At 37.7% G+C, this 20,627-nt stretch overlaps 1 protein-coding gene across 1 annotated transcript in view; it reads right to left on the minus strand.

Moving 5' to 3' along the window:
• LOC135713013 (neuronal acetylcholine receptor subunit alpha-7-like) overlaps positions 1 to 20,627 on the minus strand; it is a 382,027-nt gene that overhangs the window by 35,893 nt on the left and 325,507 nt on the right. The window contains exon 10 of the mRNA XM_065236096.1: positions 1,353 to 1,462. Coding sequence (XP_065092168.1) covers positions 1,353 to 1,462 — 110 coding nt within the window. The remainder of the gene's footprint in view (positions 1 to 1,352; positions 1,463 to 20,627) is intronic.

Consider the following 20,627-nt stretch of genomic DNA (forward strand, 5'->3'; position numbering starts at 1 on the left):
GGTAGTATGATTCTATGTTGAATGGCTCAGCCACCGCGAAAACGACTGACCAGATTCGATTGCGAGCGTGTTCTATATAAGAAAGTCATATCTCGCCGAAAGTGGTGGGTTCAATTTTCAGTCCAATCATGGAATTTTTCAGGTTAGAATTTTTCCCAGCAACCTTGAGCACAGAGTATCAATGTATGTGTTTGGCACACAATATACGAATTCAAACATATTACAGCCATAGACATCTCTGAACTAACAATAGTGGATAGTTGAGAGTAGGCGAAATGTTCCTGTTGGGCCGTTATAGCCAAAAGAGATGTCTCCGTTGATTGATCACTGGAGCGTCTGTTTGGCAATAATTTCGGATGCGCACAGATGAATTTGTGCGGCCAATGTTTGACCCAATTAATGTCAGTTGACAAACTGTTATCCCAATGGATGATGTGTCGATGTGATCCATCACATGGGATGGTAAAATATCAGTTAGTTATGATCCGATATTTTCCTCAAAACTCCCAAAGCACTAGAAAGCAATTTTCCACCCAGAACGTTCTTGAGAGCGCTCGGTCTACCAACTGAATGTGGTTTACTTTGATGTTCGATGGAAACTCGCTTCCTGTGACTTTTTACTCAAATTTGATTTCGCTGAAATTGATGCCTCGAATCCAATTAAGACAATGACGTTCATCAACCCGAACCTAACTGGAACAACCGCATCTCTGCAGCGGTCTGTGTCAGCGTTGTCAATCCGAGATTCCTGTTTTCGGAAAGCGTTTTCATCCAACCAAAAGAGCTCCTACAAGTAAATTAGTTCCATCTATTTGACTCCTCGTTCGCACCTAGAGCACGAGTGCCAGGTCAAATCTAACCCGAAAAATGTGAATCAAACACAAGATCAAATCTAACTACACACAACCAACCGGCTGCGTCATTTCCGAATCTCAATAAAGACCATCCTATTCATCATCACAATCAGCGTGCCGTTCCCAAAACCTAACCTAGTCGTTCGTTGTTGTCATTGTTGTTGCGTTGGAAGTCGTTTCCTTTTTCCTCTACGTCTATGGCTGAGCTGGAACTGGGACAACACCAGTCGAAAATGCAAAAGAGACTTTCATTTTGGAATGCGCTGAGACTGACAGGTTTTCCACATGCTGACTTTTGAATACGAACCGTCCTGGTTACCTCAGCAGCTGGCAGTTGGTCATAAGTATTCATTAAAATGGTGATTCTACTGACAACCTACTGGTGGTAGGTAGCCATGGACCACCGGATGATGACGATGATGGTTAGTTAGTTAGTTCGTTCGTACAAACGCACAATAACAAACGACAGAATGGCATCGGGACGTTGGGTATACTCACCCAATCAGACATTTCGTGTGTGTCCGCATTTCTATGATGATAATTTAAAATTAAAATTGTTGAAACAACGGATGATGCAACCATAAACATGATGCAGTTAAAATATGTGCCTGTGAACGAGAAAGAGAAAGGATATTTTCAGTTAAAGGATCAGTTGTATCATGAGTACGTATGAACTGTGGGCTGAAAATAATAAAATTAAGTTTCAAGTCGGTACCGAATTTATTTAGAGAAAATCGAAGATCTGTGAACAACATAAAGGGTGTATTCGATAAAAATGGAATACACCAAAATTAAATCGGATAAATCGGATTTTCTTGAAATTTTCAGGGAATGAAAAACTACTAATGAGTTATGATTTACAATTTTATTTTTTTTATTAAATTTGGTCTCCCATCACGAATTCCCGCACTTTCTTTTTCACTCCACCCAACAAATTTGATACAACCAATTTTCCGAGTGTTTTTGTTGTTTTTACACAAATTTTCTGTAATAGTTTTGGAATGTTCGTCAAGTTACGTCTTCATAATAGCCCTGATTTTTTTTTATTTGGGCAAAATTCCGGTGAATTTGGTGGGTTCATATCTTTTGGCACGAAATTGACTCCATTGACTCGGTACCACTCCAACACGTTTCGAGTGTAGTGGCAGAATGCTAGATCAGGCCAAAACAGAGTGAATCATTTGAAATTCCTTATGAATGGCAAGAGACGCTTCTTAAGGCACTCTTCTCAGTCTGTCCTGCGGCACTACGAATCGAAGTGATTTATCATTGATTTTCAAGTGATTTGCGTTTTGAAACAAAGTGATTTGTTGTTGCAAAATATGTATTGTATAACACCTTTAAATCAAAATGATTATCATTTGAATTGGCACCACTGTTTTCATCCATTGAATTTGATTAGTTTTGCTTTTGGAAGCAAATATCAAAAACGCACATGCCAAACATTACTCGCGAAGATGGCAAGTTAACAACAAATTAACTAAGAGCAAGAAAGTGATAATTCTCCATTTTCACCCGAAATAATTTGCATTCTAGAGCACGCGTGTTACGAAATTGTTGTTGTATTCAATAATAGTGTATTATTCAGATTGTAGAGATGAACTAGCCTTCGGCTAAAAATCTCTTAAATAAAGAATTTAAAAAATATATTATTCAGATAAGTTCTATTACAAAACATTGTCAAAATTATCAAATTGATTGCTCAATGTTACTTCTACAACACACCTACATGTGATCTGGGTAGTAATATGATATATGTTCTATGGTCATATTCTGAATAACACATAACAAGGCTTGCAGTATGAACAAGGCAATATAATATTTAAATCCATATTCAGCAAACATGAAACCCAAGGATAAATTAGGTGATTGATTTTTAATATCAGTATGCTTGACATTTCGAGTTCAAAGGACAGCACATCAACAACGATGTGCATTACAATCTAAAATGAAATGATTTGCTGTTGATTTAATCGTGCTGCGATATGATCTCTTCCAAGGGATTTTCACATCGATTTGCAATGTTTGGCAAGTATTGCAAATTCAACACCAAATCACTTTACATGAACATTTTTTACCGTGTAAGTTTCGTCATCCATCACGATGCAACACGATTTGGTACGCAACTTCGTGTAAAGTTTCCGGGCGCGGGTTTTCGCAGTGATGTTTTGCTTTTCATTCCGTTACACCTTTTAAACATGTAACCCAGCACGCTTCATGGTTTTCTGCACAAAACCGACTGACACCTTGTACTTTTTAGCGACATCTCGAATTGACATGTTTGGACGGTTCTTGAACTGTTGCACAACCTTATAGGTAATTTTTCTGTCCATTGGACCACTTTTACGACCATGCTCCTTGAAGGTTCTTATCACACGAGACACAGTTGTATTTGCAATTCCAAGTTTTTTAGCGATCCATCGGTGGGACGCCTCTGGCATGCTAAGCATGCACAGTTGTACACACCAGCTGCTCATTTGTTAATAACTTTTCACTCAGTTGTTGAAATTTATTTTTCTTTAAAGTTATTGATAGATTAGGATAATTGTATGATAGGCATGCAAAGAGTAGATAAATCTTAACATTTGAATCAAGACCAATGAATTTGTACACTCAAAGTCTGAGATGTGCAGCGAACATTTCTCGCTTCAAATTTGCAACGCAAATTCAAATACAGTTTATTACTAGAATTAAAATCATAACAAGCTTAAACTATATTCTTTAAACTGATTCAAAAAGAACTAAATTTCGTCAACTCTATGAAAAGTGATTGGCAAATGAGCAGTTCGTGACCAAAACTGTGTATGCCAAGCATGGCCTCTGGATTTTGATTGTAAGTGCACAAAAATTTTTCACGGACAATTTCTTGTTTGGACGGCATGATTGGCGTTGACGGCACCGTCGAAAAATTTGCTCTTCCAGCAAATTTAGACAGTTTCTTATGGGAATTTTCGATGGAGTGAATGGATAGTACAAAGTCCGCCATGTTTCACGCACAGTCTGACGTTTGCTTATGGATTTTCTCATAGGAGTAAAGAGCTACAGAGTCGCCGTCAACGCCAATTAGAACTAATAACTATGAAACTTGACATTATGATTAAGATTTACTCAATTTTTTAGGTTTTTTACTCATACGGTTCAAAAGTTACAGAAGATTTTCGGTGTGCCATCGATTGGATCGAATCGGTATTGAAAATTAGGGACGTAAGTTTGATGCTTGTTCCTAATTATGGCTTACGAAATTTATTTGATAACTTTCTTTTGATATTGGTGAAACCATTTGCGTTGACGACGACTCTGCAAATGTCCACTGAAAAATCCCGTAGGCAAAATGTTATTTTAACGTACAACTACTTCTTTGACGACTATACTGAGGTGCAAATAAAAAAATATGTTTGGTGAAATAGTGTTAGGTTTTGAACGCTTGTAATTTTGTCATTTATAGATAAAAATAAAATCCAAATACGACAATCGATAGGATATTACATTACAAATCTGCTAGAATATTTATAATATTTTTTTCAATTTTCCATAAAAAAAATTCGAAAAATGCACAAATGATAATTTTATCTCTGTTTTCATAAAATAAACAATTTTCCCAAACCCAATCGTCATAATCGAGTACCATTTGGCTGTACATCGTTCTGCTTGAACCTGAAAAGAAATAAAACAGCGCTGCTTTCCTGCCTCTGCTCATTACCGCTTCGGACGGCGTAGCACTTGGTCCTACAGCAAGCAGGAGCAAGTCAGCGGCTAAAGGTGGATCATGGCGTGACCAACTTTCACAATGAAGAAATGAGGAACTTGGAAAAGTTATACATGCAAAACAAGCCCAAACAAACTTTCTTTTCTAAGAATTGATGCATATTAACAAATAAAACGATTGTGGAGAATTATACTCATGATGTTCTGCTCAGTAAGCAAAAACGGTCACTCTAAGGCCACCGAGCCCCTCATATAAAATCATACCGGTACTCGAGATGTTGTAACTATTCAAACCCAAACCCCAAACTTTATTATGAAAAGACCTGGGACCGCGTTTTTTGCACCGTAGCTTTCACTTTCACGTGACGTTCAATGTTTCAATTTGCTCTATACGCATTGTTCATATTATCATCAAGCCCTGATTAAACAAGAAATTCAAATTAAATTACGTTCTCGAAAGCAGTCAATAATGTATCCAAAACTGAATCAAGCGTGCGCCCTATTTTTCTAAACACTCCGAAGCGTTCGGCCCAAGATCTATCAGTTACGATTTTCTACAATAGAAGCCTGGGACGGATTTCACGCCAACTCATCCAGTGGTTGGCAGCACCCTCTCAGAACCTTATGGAACTTTGTGGGTGTGGAGACTTAGCAATTTTAAGCAACTTTGCGTACTTATTTTTTTCAAAATTTATCTCGCCTAACATTTGATAAGGGTCAAAGTTTTTTGTCGATTTTTTTTTCAAATCGATATAGCTTAAAAATGACAAGCCCTACAAAAAAGTGATGTATGGCGAACTTTTAGCAAATAATCTGAAATTTTATAAAAAAATTTAAATAAAATAAAAAATCGGTTTCTACACTCTAAAAAATATATTTAAAAATTAAAAGTCATTTTCCCAAAAATGGTACCCCTCAGATTTGCTTGATATTTTTTCTCATGAAAGGCAATATAATTACCTAAATTTTCTTCATACATCGCAAAGTGGGCGCTTTTAAGGAAAAAAAGTTGTTCGAACAACAACTTTTTCATGTTAATTTTTTTTTAGCGTGTTTCACTCAAAGTCGAATAGTAATACGCGCACAACCTTATTAAAATTCGATTAAACTTTATGGGTATACTTTTCGATAATCTGGGCGAAATCTAGCCTAACATTTGAAAAGGGTACAGAGAAGTTACCTGCAAATCGTCCAATAAGAGTTCAGAACAAAACGTTCTTATGAGGAACAGCCATCTCAGCATGGTTTGCACTTTCCTGTGATGGATTGTATTATAATATATGCATACACTCTATCCAACTTCTATAAAACCACCCTCAAATTGTTCCAAATCAACAGGTAAACTAAGTAAAAATCACTTAGTATGTTTTATTCATGAAAAGATTTCAATTCATGTATTTGTGATTAATTTAATTAGAAAAATAATCATTCATTTATTTTTATGTATTAGGTGTGTCCATTAGTAAGCAATATGCATATATACCTCATCTCTCAAGTGAATACATATAATAGCGCAGGTAACTTAACGATTATTTAAGGCATTCCTAAAATAATCGTTAAGTTACCTGCTATATAGCAGTTATATAACAACGCAGGTAGTCACATGAGAGATATAAGGTATAAACTTAAAGCACCGCAGTCTGTTTCTACCGACATAATCTAATATTTAAGTTTGGTGATATCACAACAATGCTCATAGTTGCTGTAGTGCATAGTTGTTGAAAGTGTAGTGCTGCATAGTTGTTGAAACGAAAAAGTGTTTATATATACAACAATGGAAAAATCTGCTGAATTGATTATTAAAAGGGTGCAATGTAGTGCCAACATAAACAATCCCAATTGCAGCCGCAATAATTTACGTAATTTATCATCAAGTCTCATAGAGAAAATACATTCATGGGGCTTTGATCATCAATTGGATGTAACAATGCGTATTTGTGAATCGTGTCGTGGAATTTTAGTGCACAATAGGACACCTCTCCCGAAAAAGAGGCGATCGGATGGAAAAGAATCAAGCCATGCTCGGAAGTTTGAAGAGCCGCAACCATCAACAAGTCATCAGCAATCAGAACATCAGGAATTTGATGATACACTAGGTAAATAATAATAACTTTAACTGTTTCAACTGTGTGGTTTAAGGATTGTACATCGAAGATACAACTTCATTTTCAACATTTTTTTTAGAACACGAGCTGGATGAACCGCTTATCGTACAAATTTGATCGATTGGTAGGCCAACCTCGGTGAACAATCTATCAAATTTTCACGACTGTACGATATGCGGTTTATGCAGCTCGTGCTCCACAAACATGGGGAAAATTCAGATGCGGCTTCGATGTACCGTAAACGGGGATGTCTTTGATAATGGAGGTAACTTTGATAATGCAGCTAATCCAAAAAGTTATGACTTAATGCTTTTCGTATTCATTATTTTGGAAGGGAACATCGGTTTCCTATCCAAAATATTGCGTACGATGTGCCTTAAGTCATAAATTTTTGGCTTAGCTGCATTACCAAAGTTACCCCTATTATCAAAACCACCCCCGTTCATGGTACTATCACCTTAACAGCGTTATATATTAATGTGTGGTAATATTTTTTTTCTCTTTTCTTTAATTTTACAGATACAGATCCATCGCTAGAATCAATCCCATCAGCGGATCAGATCCAAGGTTCATATAATGTGGAACAATTCAATTGTATAGCTTCAACCTTACAGTTATCACCAATTTCATCGAGAAGTATGAGAAGTATGAATTATCGTGGTCAAAAAATCTGCAGAGATCACAAAGGCAGTGCGTAAAAATATATTTGGGATGGATTCAGACGATGTCAACAAATCAAATGATTTTGACGAAATGATCATGCAGTTAAAGGAGAAATTTAATTTGCCTTCTACGAGTACAAATGACAAATTAAAAGTGTTATCAGTGCTCCCTAAATCATGGTCAGTGAATCAAATAGTTAATGAGTTTAATGCACCCCATCATACAGTGAAACAGATGAAAAGGCTAGTCAGAGAACAAGGTATTCTTTGTAGTAAGAAAGCAAGAAGTGGTCATGGATTTAATGATACTGAAAAACAAATTGTTTTAAATTTCTTTGACAGTGATGATATTAGTAGGCCTATGCCAGGAAGTAATGATTATGTTTCTGAATATCGAAATGGATATAAAGAGCATGTTCAGAAACGTTTATTGATGATGTCTCTTAAAGAGGCTTTTATGATTTTTGAAGAGAAATACAAAAGTGTTAAATTCGGATTTACTTCGTTCACTCAGCTCCGACCAAAGCATTGCATACTGTTGGATAGTACAGGTACACATAATGTATGTGTCTGTACTATACATGAAAATGTTAAATTGATTATCAATAGTGTAAAATTTGATTCATATAAAGAAATTGCAGACAAAATACTTTGCAGTAGTCCTATTAGAACCATAGATTGTTTTTATCGTACATGTGAAGAATGCATTTCCACAGATAGTATCGTGAGGGAACTTACATCAGTATTAGAAGCAGATGATATGGAAGAAGTTTTATTTCAACAGTGGTTGACTACCGACCGTTGTAATTTGGAAACTATTATTAAACCTGCAGATGAGTTTGTTCAATATTTGACGGAAAAAGTTGAAAAGCTCATAACCCATGATTTTATTCATAAAGAGCAATCATCTTACCTAAGTAATAAAAAAAATTCTCTTCAAAACGGTGAAATTTTAGTGATTTGCGACTTTTCTGAAAATTATTCATTTATTATTCAAAACTCAGCACAGGGGTATCATTGGAACAATAATCAAGCTACGATACATCCTTTCGAAATTTACTGCATAAAAGAAAACAAGTTGGAAAATTTAAGCTTTATTATTATTTCAGAAGTATTTACCCATGATACAATAGCAGTTCAATTATTTATATCAAAATTGTTAGATTTCATTAAACAATCTATTAGTTTCACAAAAATTACTTTCATGTCAGATGGAGCAGCGGCTCATTACAAAAATAAAAAGAATTTTGCCAGTTTGTGCAACTTCAAGTCCAAGTATGGATTGGAAGCAGAATGGCACTTCTTCGCAACGTCTCATGGGAAAGGCCCATGTGACGCAATTGGAGGAACTCTCAAACGAATGGCAAAGAGAGCAAGTCTTGCTCGAGATTATGGAAACACAATCACAACTCCACAAGAACTGTATGACTGGACAGTTAAACAAACAGATACAAGCATAACAAAATTGAACTTCTGCTTCATATCAAATGATCAATACACAAAGATGTCCGATGAACTCAAGGAGCTGTTCAGTCATGTAAAAACTATACCTGGTACACAAAAATTTCATTGTTTTGTACCTATTTCTCAAAACATAATTTCTACTAAGCGATTTTCACATTCAAAGGAAACTCCGAAAAATTTCACTCTGTTTCCGATAGACTAATAATCAATGAAAAACTCAAATTCTGTATGGAGAATTATAGGAAAATAAATTATGCACTAAACAAAAACACTAGAGTTTTCATTTATTAAAACACCATTCGAAATGCAGGAAAATCCTCTGTATTAGGCCCTTTCAAATGTTAGGCTAGGTTTTTGTTTTAAGCACGCCCAGATTATCAAAAGGTCAAAATCTTTATGCTCATTAAGTTTCAACGGATTTTAATAAGGTTGTGCGCGTATTACTATTCGACTTTGAGTGAAACACGCTAAAAAAAAATTAACATGAAAAAGTTGTTGTTCGAACAACTTTTTTTCCTTAAAAGCGCCCACTTTGCGATGTATGAAGAAAAGTTAGGTAATTATATTGCCTTTCATGAGAAAAAATATCAAGCAAATCTGAGGGGTACCATTTTTGGGAAAATGACTTTTAATTTTTAAATATATTTTTTTAGAGTGTAGAAACCAATTTTTTAATTTATTTAAATTTTTTTATAAAATTTCAGATTATTTGCTAAAAGTTCGCCATACATCACTATTTTGTAGGGCTTGTCATTTTTAAGCTATATCGATTTGAAAAAAAAATCGACAAAAAACTTTGACCCTTATCAAATGTTAGGCGAGATAAATTTTGAAAAAAATAAGTACTCAAAGTTGCTTAAAATTGCTAAGTCTCCACACCCACAAAGTTTCATAAGGTTCTGAGAGGGTGCTGCCAACTCCGAAGACGAGTTGGCGTGAAATCCGTCCTGGGATAAATCATAACAAGTAACACAGACTAAAATGTGCAAATTGCCGCAGAGTTCATTAAAAAATATCAGCAATAACCACCTTTATCTTGCACAAAAGTAAATAAGCGCTGAACAATTTACTCAGTGCAGTTTATCCAAAAGTATCCCTTCTTTCAAGAAACTTTCATTTGTTATAAAATTTAATTTAAATTAACTTCACCATTCAACAGGCATTGTGACTAAAGCCTGTTTTCGAAAAAAATGCAACAGACAAAAATGAGCTCGGTGATCATCAAAAAACCTGATAATTTCATAAATTGAAAGGACTTACCTTTTTGTAACACACCTATTTAATAAAAAAATAACCATAAAAGAGAGCTTAACTACGTGTTCGGGGTATCATCCAAAGCAATTGTGTGATAGTTTACCCATCCAGTGTACAGTTCATCTATGGTATTTGTTTATTAGGGATGCTAGCCTAATAAATCAATATCACACTGTTATCAAGGGCTACCCACATTAGATCCGTTTGCGTTGCGTTGACGTTAATTTGACAGTTAGACAATAGATTTAGCTGTCACTTTGCAACAACGCGTCCTATCCGGATCTAATGTGCGTGGGCCTTTACTGCAAATTTAAAAGCGCTTTATAACTATGCACCCCAAAATGGTGAGGACCACAGGGGAAAGAGCGTCCAACGTAGCTCTGGTCTTCACAAGCTCCTACCTCACGCTTCCACGTGTCGGATGATGACAGCCGGTATATGCCCATATATGTGCTGGTAGCGGGGTGTGGGCAATGTCATCACGATTAACCCATATCGTGATGATAGCAAGGCTGAGGAGGTGCGAATCGTCGAGCGTCTGTCCACCAGGAGGTGCGGTTCGAACAGCGTCTGTCTGGCATCCAGCGGCTGAAACAAGAAATGTTGAATCGTGTCAACTAAACCTAAGATGGCAGCCCCATCAACACGATGTAGATATCGCGACCCTGGTACGACGGTAGCATACTGAATTATAAAAGTACTCAGAAAAATGAAGTAAGAAGAAGAAAAAACGAACGGAATTTTCGGCAACTGACCCAACGGCAACGAAATAAGGACAATGAATGGAAACTCGGTTCTTGGAATGTCAGAACGTTAAATGAACCTGGACGAGTGGGCCTTCTGGCCCGTGAACTGCAAAAGGTGAATGTGAGTGTGGCTGCTATTCAAGAAGTACGGTGGCTTAGATCTGGAGAACGTGAATTCAGGGCGGTAGATCCTATCGCCAACACATCGTTCAAATACCATATCTACTACAGCGGTGGCGATAGAGCAGAACACGGAGTTGGTTCCGTAGTGATTGGGAAACAGATGAAGCGGGTTATGCGGTGGAAACCGGTTAGCGAGCGCATCTGCGTTTTGAGGATTCGTGGCAAATTCTTCAATTACAGCCTGATCAACATCTACGCACCGACTAACGATAAATCCGATGACGTGAAGGACGCGTTTAATGAAAGCCTGGATAAAACCTATGATGAGTGCCCTAAACACGACCTGAAGATTGTCATCGGAGATACAAACGCGCAATCATTGGAACAGAGAGCCTTCACTCTGCAACGAATGATAATGGCCTGAAGCTGATAAACTTCGCTGCTGCTCGTGATATGGCCATCAGTAGCACCCACTTTGCACGCAAGGATATCCGAAAGCACACCTGGAGACACCCTAATGGCGAAACTTGCTCCCAGATCGACCACGTGTTGGTGGATGGTCGGCATTTCTCGGATGTCGTAGATGTCAGGACCCTCAGGGGTCCTAATATCGACTCGGATCACTACCTCGTTGTCGCGAAAATTCGAGCGCGTCTATCGACCGTTACGAGTTCGAGAAACCGGAGATCGATGCGTTTCAGCGTTCCAGCGTTCCAGCGTTCCAGCGTTTGACAGTAGATGGTGTTGCTGCAGAGTACCACCAGAAGCTAAATGAGCGGATAGCGGAAATCAACGTGAACGAGAATCTCAACAATCTGTGGGAAGCTGTCCACGGAGCGGTGAGCACAACAGCACGAGAGGTGATAGGTACAGCTCAGAGGCACCCCCGGAACGGGTGGTTTGACGAGGAGTGCCAGCGAGTGACAGAGGAGAAGAACGTCGCAAGAAGCCGGATGTTGTTGTCTGGTACCCGTCAGAACAGAGAGCGGTACAGGGTAGCAAGGTCAGCCGAGAAACGAACCCATCGATTTTTGAGTGTTTGTTTTTACATGCAAGGGACAGCGAGAGACAAACGGTTATACATGGATTCAATAGTGATTACTGTATAGTTTCTTATGTAAATGGTTTCATCTGCGGAAATTTGCGGCTTGTAGAGATTTTCAATACCAAAAAGATGCGTTTTTTAGATTAAAATCTTCAATAACTCAATAAGTATGAGAGATAAAAATACACTTGTTCCGTGAAAGTTGTGTATTGTTTTGAGTGTGACAAATTTGTAGAACATTTGAAAATTGTAAAAAATTACCAGAAAAAGTAATTTTGAAAAAAACTAGTTTTTAGGGGTGTTTCAAAGAAAACTCCACAAAAACCCATTCTACTCAACAGATAGACGTATGGTGTCTTTGGCAAAGCTTTTTCTAATAATATTTCCTACAACTTTGCCGAACAAAGCAAATTTTTATATGCAAAAATAGGAAAACGAAAATTTGCATTTCACTTTTAGGGGGATTAATCACCAAACTGATACCTCTATAATATGTGAAATATTTCATAGAAAAACTTTGCTGAAGACACTATAGCATAAAAATCAAGTTTAAGAGGTCAAAACAATTTCGATCACGTTTTTGCACCTTTGGAAACAGTGTGCCATCGCAGGAAAAAAAGGCAGTACGAGGAACGCGTTATTGCTGAGGCGCAAGAAAGTATGGAGCAGAATGATATGCGAAGATTTTACGCAACTGTCAATGGCGTGAGGAGTAAGACAGCGCCGTCTCCCGCCATGTGCTATGACCGTGAAGGTAATCTGCTGACAGATAAAACGATGGTGGCTGCCAGGTGAAAGGATTACTTCGAGACGTTGCTAAACGGAGAGAACGAGAGAGCATTTACAAACAGAACACACATCGACGACGATGGTCAAGCTGTGGAACCACCAACGCTAGAAGAGGTGAAAAAAGCGATACGAGAGCTAAAAAACAGTAAGGCTGCGGGGAAGGACGAGCTCCCGGCCGAACTTCTAAAACACGGAAGTGAGCAGCTGCACCAGATGATCCACCGTATACTGCTCAAGATATGGGAGGAGGAAGAATTGCCCGCTAGTTGGTTAGATGGTCTCGTTTGTCCCTTCTACAAAAAGGGACACAGACTGGAGTGGAATCACGCTTCTGAATTCGGTGTACAAAATATTATCACGTGTTCTATTCAACAGATTGAGACCGCTTGAGGAATCCTTCGTCGGCGAATACCAGGCTGGTTTTCGTGAGGGTCGATCAACGACGGATCAAATGTTTATAACCCTTGAAATGTTCCGTCAAATGTCAAACCCTTGAGAAGTTCCGGGAATACAACTTGCAGACTCATCATCTGTTCATAGATTTCAAGGCAGCGTACGATTCAGTAAAGAGAAACGAGCTATGGCAGATAATGCAAGAACACGGTTTTCTAACGAAACTAATTAGGCTGATTCGTGCAACGCTGGATGGTTCGAAATCATGTGTATGGGTTAAAGACGAGATTTCGGCCTCGTTCGTGACCTTAGATGGGTTGAAGCAGGGAGATGCTCTTTCGAACTTGCTATTCAAAATCGCCCTCAAAGGAGCGATTAGGAGAGCTGGCGCGTAGAGTAACGGTACCATCATCACAAAGTCGCACATGTGCTCCTTGGTTTTGCGGATGACATCGACATCATCGGAATCGACCGTAGAGCAGTGGAAGAGGCATTCGCGCCTTTTAAGAAGGAGACAGCGAGGATTGGTCTCACGATAAATTCTACCAAAACGAAGTACATGGTCGCCGGTAGAAAGCGTGGGAGCAATAGTGGTGTTGGTAGTGAAGTGGTGTTAGATGGCGAAAAATTTGAAGTTGTGGACGAATTTGTTTATCTTGGTACTTTAGTGACGTGCGATAATGATGTTACCCGCGAGGTGAAAAAGCGTATTGCAGCCGCGAACAGGGCTTTCTACGGGTTGCGTAGCCAGCTGAAGTCGTATGCAAAATGTTAATCTGTGCGTGAAAGGACGGGCCGACACTGTACGAACGCTTTACCTAAACAACCCAAATATTTGTCAAAAGTAAGGTACACTAAATTGAGTAAACAAAGCTTAGACTAACAAGATGACGAATAGAAAACATCGACCTGAATCCGGGCAATGTTGTTCATTTGTCATCTTAGTTGCAACTTTGTTTGCTCAATTTTCGGTAGCCCTACTTTTGACGGATATGAGTAGATCGCACTCGAATTTGGGTTGTTTAGAAATAGCATGAAGTCAATCCTTCCATCAAACTTGCAAAAGCGTAGATCACTCGTACAATGAGTAAATTTTTATCAAATATGATTTTATTTCACTCATATTTGAGTGACATTTACTCATATATGAGTGACATTTAATCATATTTGAGTAAACATTTACTCATTCTATGAGTGACTTACGTTTTTGCGAATTTGAATGATCGGGATTCAAATATGAGTCATATTCATTTACCGTGTAGGCGCTTCGAAAAACTTTCAAGCCGAACAATGCATAAGGTCCACAGTAATATTGATCGATTCTCTTCGCCGAATTTATCTTTCGTTAATAACTTGGCTATAGATCCGTTTCTTGCTTTGTTTTCCATATAAGATGCTAGATAATAGATTCTTTTATCGAACTATGTGTTGAAAATAGCTGGAAGTGTCTATGCATGGCATTGTGTGGTTTGCTATTACTTGACTTGACAGTTCGTTATATGTGTGGTCGTGAGATGATCTATTTGGCTTTATTTTTATTCTAAAAGCATCGTGATTTACACAGATAAAAATTCTGGATTTGAATTGTGTGTTCATTCACGTAGACTTGTATTTCATTTCACGGAAACGAGCAACTTGCAAACAATGTTGTTTACAAAGATGGGCTTTTGTATACAATATTTGCTACATTTCATGAAATGTGTCAGAACTTTACATGATACATAATGTAAACGTATATTATTTGTGACGCTCCATTTATGTGCATCATATTGAACAGAAATTTACACTACTTTTTCGAACTGTGTATGTTATCTGGATCAGCCGGAAAGAAAAAAAAACTGTCTCTTTCATCCTCATCAATTCTTACACGAGAAGTGAGAGTGACGTCAACAATGTGGTTACGTATGAATGATAAGGAGTAAAAAAAAGCGTGATTTCACATGCCGATCTTTTGTAGATCGAGGTTCATCTTGAATAGGACGAAGTTGCACCCTATTTGAGTACAGTAGATCGGTTGGTGAGGTTCATGTTTTCAGTCGTTCCTAATCAATATCCAAATAAAAAGAACATCTAAGTTTACATGTTGACAGTGAAATATCGACTGAAGCTCAATTATTACATAAGATACGGCATAAAATGTAATTGAAGCCTTCATATTAGACCGAAGTTAGGGACATATACCCTATTAGCTATGTTTTAGCAAATCTGGTTTATTCAACCTCCTCTCCTACACTGAAACAAAATCCATTGGCAAAAATACTATATTGCTGGTTTAAATTAAATACCCTCACCAATCGTTTTTGCAGAAAACAATTTACAGAACTATAGTAAATTTGTTAAAATTCATAGTAAACTAAACTGAATTCATAGTAGATTTTACAGTAATACGCGTGGTTATATTGATAATAAGTATTTTCAGCAAAATAGTTTTCTTAACAATGGTCCTTATTTCAGTGTAGGGAAAATGCCCGCACTTTGGACTTAACACAACCCAATCAAATCCTGTGCAACACTTGCGCCATCATTCTTATATACTTTCATCCACTCTTTCTTCAAATTCTTGTCGTTTTTGAAGACCTTCCCTGTTTTCTGGTGCTTGCCTATTGGGCGAAGTTCTAGCGAGTTTGGTGGATTTGCCTCCTATGGCACAAAGCCGTTGGCTTCGTACCACTCCATCACCGGTTTCGCGTGATGGCACGATGTCAGATCCGGCCAAAACAGTGTGTCACCTTCGTGGGACCGGAGGAAGAACAGCAAGCGCTTCTGGAGATATTCTTCTCTATATATTTGGCCGTTGATGGTGCCGGTCGTTATGTACGGCTTGCTGAATTTGCCATACCCACAGATTGCCTATCGACCTTCTTATTCCGCAACTTCTCCGGAACATCCAGGCGGGACTTGCCGACGAAAAACTCCAGGACGGGAATCTGCTTGGTGCCCACTTTAATGTACAGCGCGGTACAGCTTCCTGGCGCGGGATTTGACCACCGTATTCTGTTTATCGGTATGGTTAGGTGCTTTCCTTACCTTGAAGACATGAAGTCCGGCAAGTTTCATTGTCTACTGGACGAACCAGACGGAAGAATTGACCTTCTTGGCCACGTCCCGAATCGAAAGATTCGGATTGCGCTTGAAGTAATTCCTCGCCTTCCTTGCGTTCACGGGGTCAGTCGTCTTCGCTTTTCTTCTGCTACCAGCTCGCCGCTGGGACGAACGATTTTACCACACGGGACACGGTCAAATTGTCGATTCCAAACTGTTTCGCGATCCACCTGTGGGACTGATCTGGATTTTCCACGACCGCTCCCATAAGTTTTTGTCTAAGCACTTCTTGCTTGGAAGCTGGCATGGAAAATCATTTACATTCATTTCATGCATTCATTTACATTCAATTGCCTCTAACTTTTGTCATCAACAGCATTCCGCAAAATAATGTATAGAGCTTTAGTAGGATTTGTTATTTGCTACAACTTTTGCCCATTTTTTAAAGCTGTATCTCTTCTGCATCACGAATTAGAGCGGGCAGATCTTGTTATGTGATCTTGTGAATGTAAAATACATTCATTGAAAAACAGTAGCGGCTTCTGTTCGCTCTGGTTTGTCATGCATAAGAGATACGGATTTGAGTTGTTTACAAAAGTTGTAGCTAATAACAAAACCTACAAAAGGTCTATATATTATTTTGCGGAGTTCTGTTGATACAAAAAGATAGGGGAAATGAATGTAAATGAATGCACGAAATGAATGCAAATGATTTTCCATGCCTGCTTGGAAGCCATAACCACTTGATAGATTGTGACGAGATTTCGCACACATAAACATTACACTCTAAGCTAGTTTTACGCAAAATGCCATCAATTTTTACCCATGCAATGTTATACACAAAAGAAAGTGGGTGTTGCATTTTTGTCGAGTGAAATCTTTACTTCTCCGAGTCTTGTCACTATTAACAAAGCATAAACAGTAACAAGGACTAAAATGTGTTCCTTTGATTATTGAAAAATCCTGTTCCCTTAGTTTGAAGTTGTCAGAACTAGGGTTTTGCAGGTAGATTTTATACCAGTAACGCATCACGAAAAGGTAATCTACCAGCGTTATTCGCTTCCGTAATTTTTGTCATTGAAAATCTGGTCTTGAAGCATTTTATGAAATGGTTTGTAGTAGACTGAAGTAGAAAGACTATTTGTAAAGTGAAGTCATCTCATGCTATCGTCATGGTGGGCCTATTTGGATGCTTTATTTTTTTTTAGGAATAATTGAACTTCAACATATGTTTATGAAGTTGATGATAAAGCTTCAAAAATTCAACCATATACAATATAGATTATGAAAACGACGTAATCAAGATATGAAGTCGATCACTTTCACACATTTTTGACATAAATATCATCAAACAGGATAGCCACTGGATTTAAAAATTAAAATTCTCGATTGTTCCCGGTTATCCATGATAGTTTCCCGGTTTGATAAACAACAGCTTGTTGTCATAAAAAAATATGATTTTTTTAAATTAAATTTTAAAATAAACTGTTTTTTCGAAATCTTGCTAAAATAACCACACACATTTCTAAAGGTTCTGGGTTTTCATAATTTGATTTAATTAATATCACGATCTATTTTTCAACAAACGGTCGAAATATAAATTTGACTCTGGATTTCGAAAATTTTTCAAGATTCCAGAAGTAGGAAACCATCGTGATTTTATACAGGAACCGTAGAATATTTCTTTTGCATGATTCAAAATTGCCGAAATTTAGCTCAAATTGGAATGATTAGCCATAATAAACTAGCTTGTAAAGTTTCATTTTAAGGATTTTTAATCTTATTGGATTTGATATTTATATTAATTTTATTTGAAATCTTTTGACCTAACACCAATGCGACCAGTAATTTGATCTATTGAAGTTTATCAGAATTTGCTGATTTTAGACTTTCCACTAAAATAAACCTGTTGAATCTTTCAGTAATTCTAACTTTTGTCATAATGACAACATTTGACTGATAATCAACAAAAATTTCAGCAATATTTCTTCACTGATGTTTCAGCAATAAAAAATTCTGACAGCTCACATAATTTTGCTAAATAAAACCAGTAAATTGAATTTACTTTCACTTGGGGCTGGCAGCTTCTGTTAAAGATTTTTGATACAAATACACAAATATTAAAGAAAAAATCGCCAGGGTCTTTTCCATGCATAATTTATTAAAATTTATTATACCCAGTGCTCTTACCAACATAATTTTATATATTTGTAGTTTTGTTTATCTCCTCCTCCTTGGTCGTTTGTACGAATCGTATGAATGCAAAAACTTGCGACTGTGACGCTAACAGATTGACAGCTCTTTACTGGGTGTCCAGCAAACCGTTTATGTTAGCCGAATTTTTTGGTAAAAATATCGTTTTCTGTTTTTCAGTAAAGCTTTTTTTGTTACTGATCATGATCCAGCAAACCGTTTTACTGATAATGAAAACTAAAATTTGGTGTGTAGACAGGCTCTGTAATGTTTGTTTGTGATTAAGTTTTATTTATATAGGGTGCATGTTCCTATCCATGGTTAATATGAAGCCTTCAATTACATTTTATGCCATATCTTATTTAATAATTGAGCTTCAAAAGATATTTCACTGCCAACATACAAGCTTAAATATCCTTATTATTTGACTATTAATTAGGCACGACGGAAAATTGTAAAACTCACCATTTTAACATGAAAACTCTCCAGGTACGTGGATTTAATATCGGTCTACTGTACTCTAATTGAGTCTATAAATGGATGCAACTTTGGCCTATCAAAGATGACCCTCGATCTACAAAGGTCCGGCATGTGAAATCGCGCTTCTTTTTCATTCCTTATCATTCATACGTAACCACACACTTAGTTTTTTTTTTTCTACTGAGCTCGGCTGTGCAAATCTCGGCAAAAATAAGCTTCACTGAGATCTCAATGACTGCGTATGACATAGTCCGAGTCATCTCAGTCTTAAGAGCCAATCCTTATCCCGTAGTTACGGATCTAATTTGCCGACTTCCCTTACCTACATTAATCTATCGACTAGAGACTCTAAACCTTGGAGACCTGATGCGGATTCGGTACGAGCTGTTGAGAGTTTGCGTGCCCCAGTCTTCGATTTTCAAGGTCCAAGAAGAGAATATCGACACAGCAATTATACCATCCTCTACCAGCCTGTCCAACCATATCTCTCTATGAAAGACTTCCATGGCTACACAAGTAACAATTTCGGTTTTATAAGGGTTCTGTAGACCATGATTTAGACTTGTAGCGTGCTTTAAAACCTCCATAAAACTTGCAATGTTGCTTGGGCAGTGTGACTGTAAAACAGAAAAGAAAACTCTTCCGATGGGGAAGAGAGCTACTTCATCATTATCGCCCATTTCCGTTCCATCAAGCAGAAACCATCAATAATATCAATGATTTCACCATGCACAAAACAATAATACGTTTGTTCCGATCCGTTAGTTCATAAGTCACAACATGGAGCCTATTACAGCACATTGTGTACATATTTACACTCATTGTTCTCAAAAGAAAAGAAGTGCTCCTAGCAAATCCACTTTTTCTACCATCATCGGTAGGACGAAGAAAATCTAATAGCGTTTCAATGCGTTAGGATGGAATTGAAACTCGTAGGATGAATTTAGAATCCAAAAGCAGTGCTAGATTTTTAATAATATCTCAACAGTGTTTGACTGTTTATCAAATCCAACGGTAAAGTGCGGGAGGTGCTTAGTAGAACGGAAATTAGATCAAAAACCCTATCTCTTGTTGGCTTCTCGAAGAAAAGGATTCTTGTTGCCATGATTACAAAGCCGCTATCGTTGCCGGTATGCAAACGAATGCAAACGTATACTGCAATATATACTGCGTGAAAAAACAAAGAAAATTTTACTCAGTCTTTGAGTCGCCTGCGTTTTTGCGAATTTGAGTGAACGGAGCTCAAATCCCTAATAAAAAAAATAATATTAAATTAGCGGCGCCGGTGGTGTAGTGGTAAGCGTGATTACCTCTCACCCCAGCAGGCCTGGGTTCAATCCCAGTCGGCGCCGCCGGGATGTTCTGAGGCATAACATCTCCGTTGGTCCCCGGTTCATGAGTTGATGAGTCGATAGGTAGGGTCCAGGTGTGGGAGCTGCCTCCCTGGCGTCGGTAGCATTGGTGCTCAGCACACAGGGGTTGAAACTGTTGACGTTTTTTACGATACTCACTTCGTTGTCATGCGCGACAGTCTGTTTTTATCCGTACTCTCATGCTCTACCGTCGTCTCTCTCACACAACACAACCGATAGAATAACATTCGAGCAAAAAGAAAATTTTCAAATAACTATCATATGACATGAGTGATTTCGTTCAAATTCCTCAGTTTAGTGTAAATTAAACCATTTCTGATCAGAAATGTTATTCCTAGGACATCATTGCTTGCTATTTTCAGAATTCACACAAGCACAACATCAGCAGCTCTTATTATG

The sequence above is a fragment of the Ochlerotatus camptorhynchus genome, unplaced genomic scaffold, assembly GCF_037179485.1.
Source record: "Ochlerotatus camptorhynchus isolate MF236.1 unplaced genomic scaffold, CSIRO-AGI_Acam_v1.1 ptg000040l, whole genome shotgun sequence".
NCBI classification, from domain to species: domain Eukaryota; kingdom Metazoa; phylum Arthropoda; class Insecta; order Diptera; family Culicidae; genus Ochlerotatus; species Ochlerotatus camptorhynchus.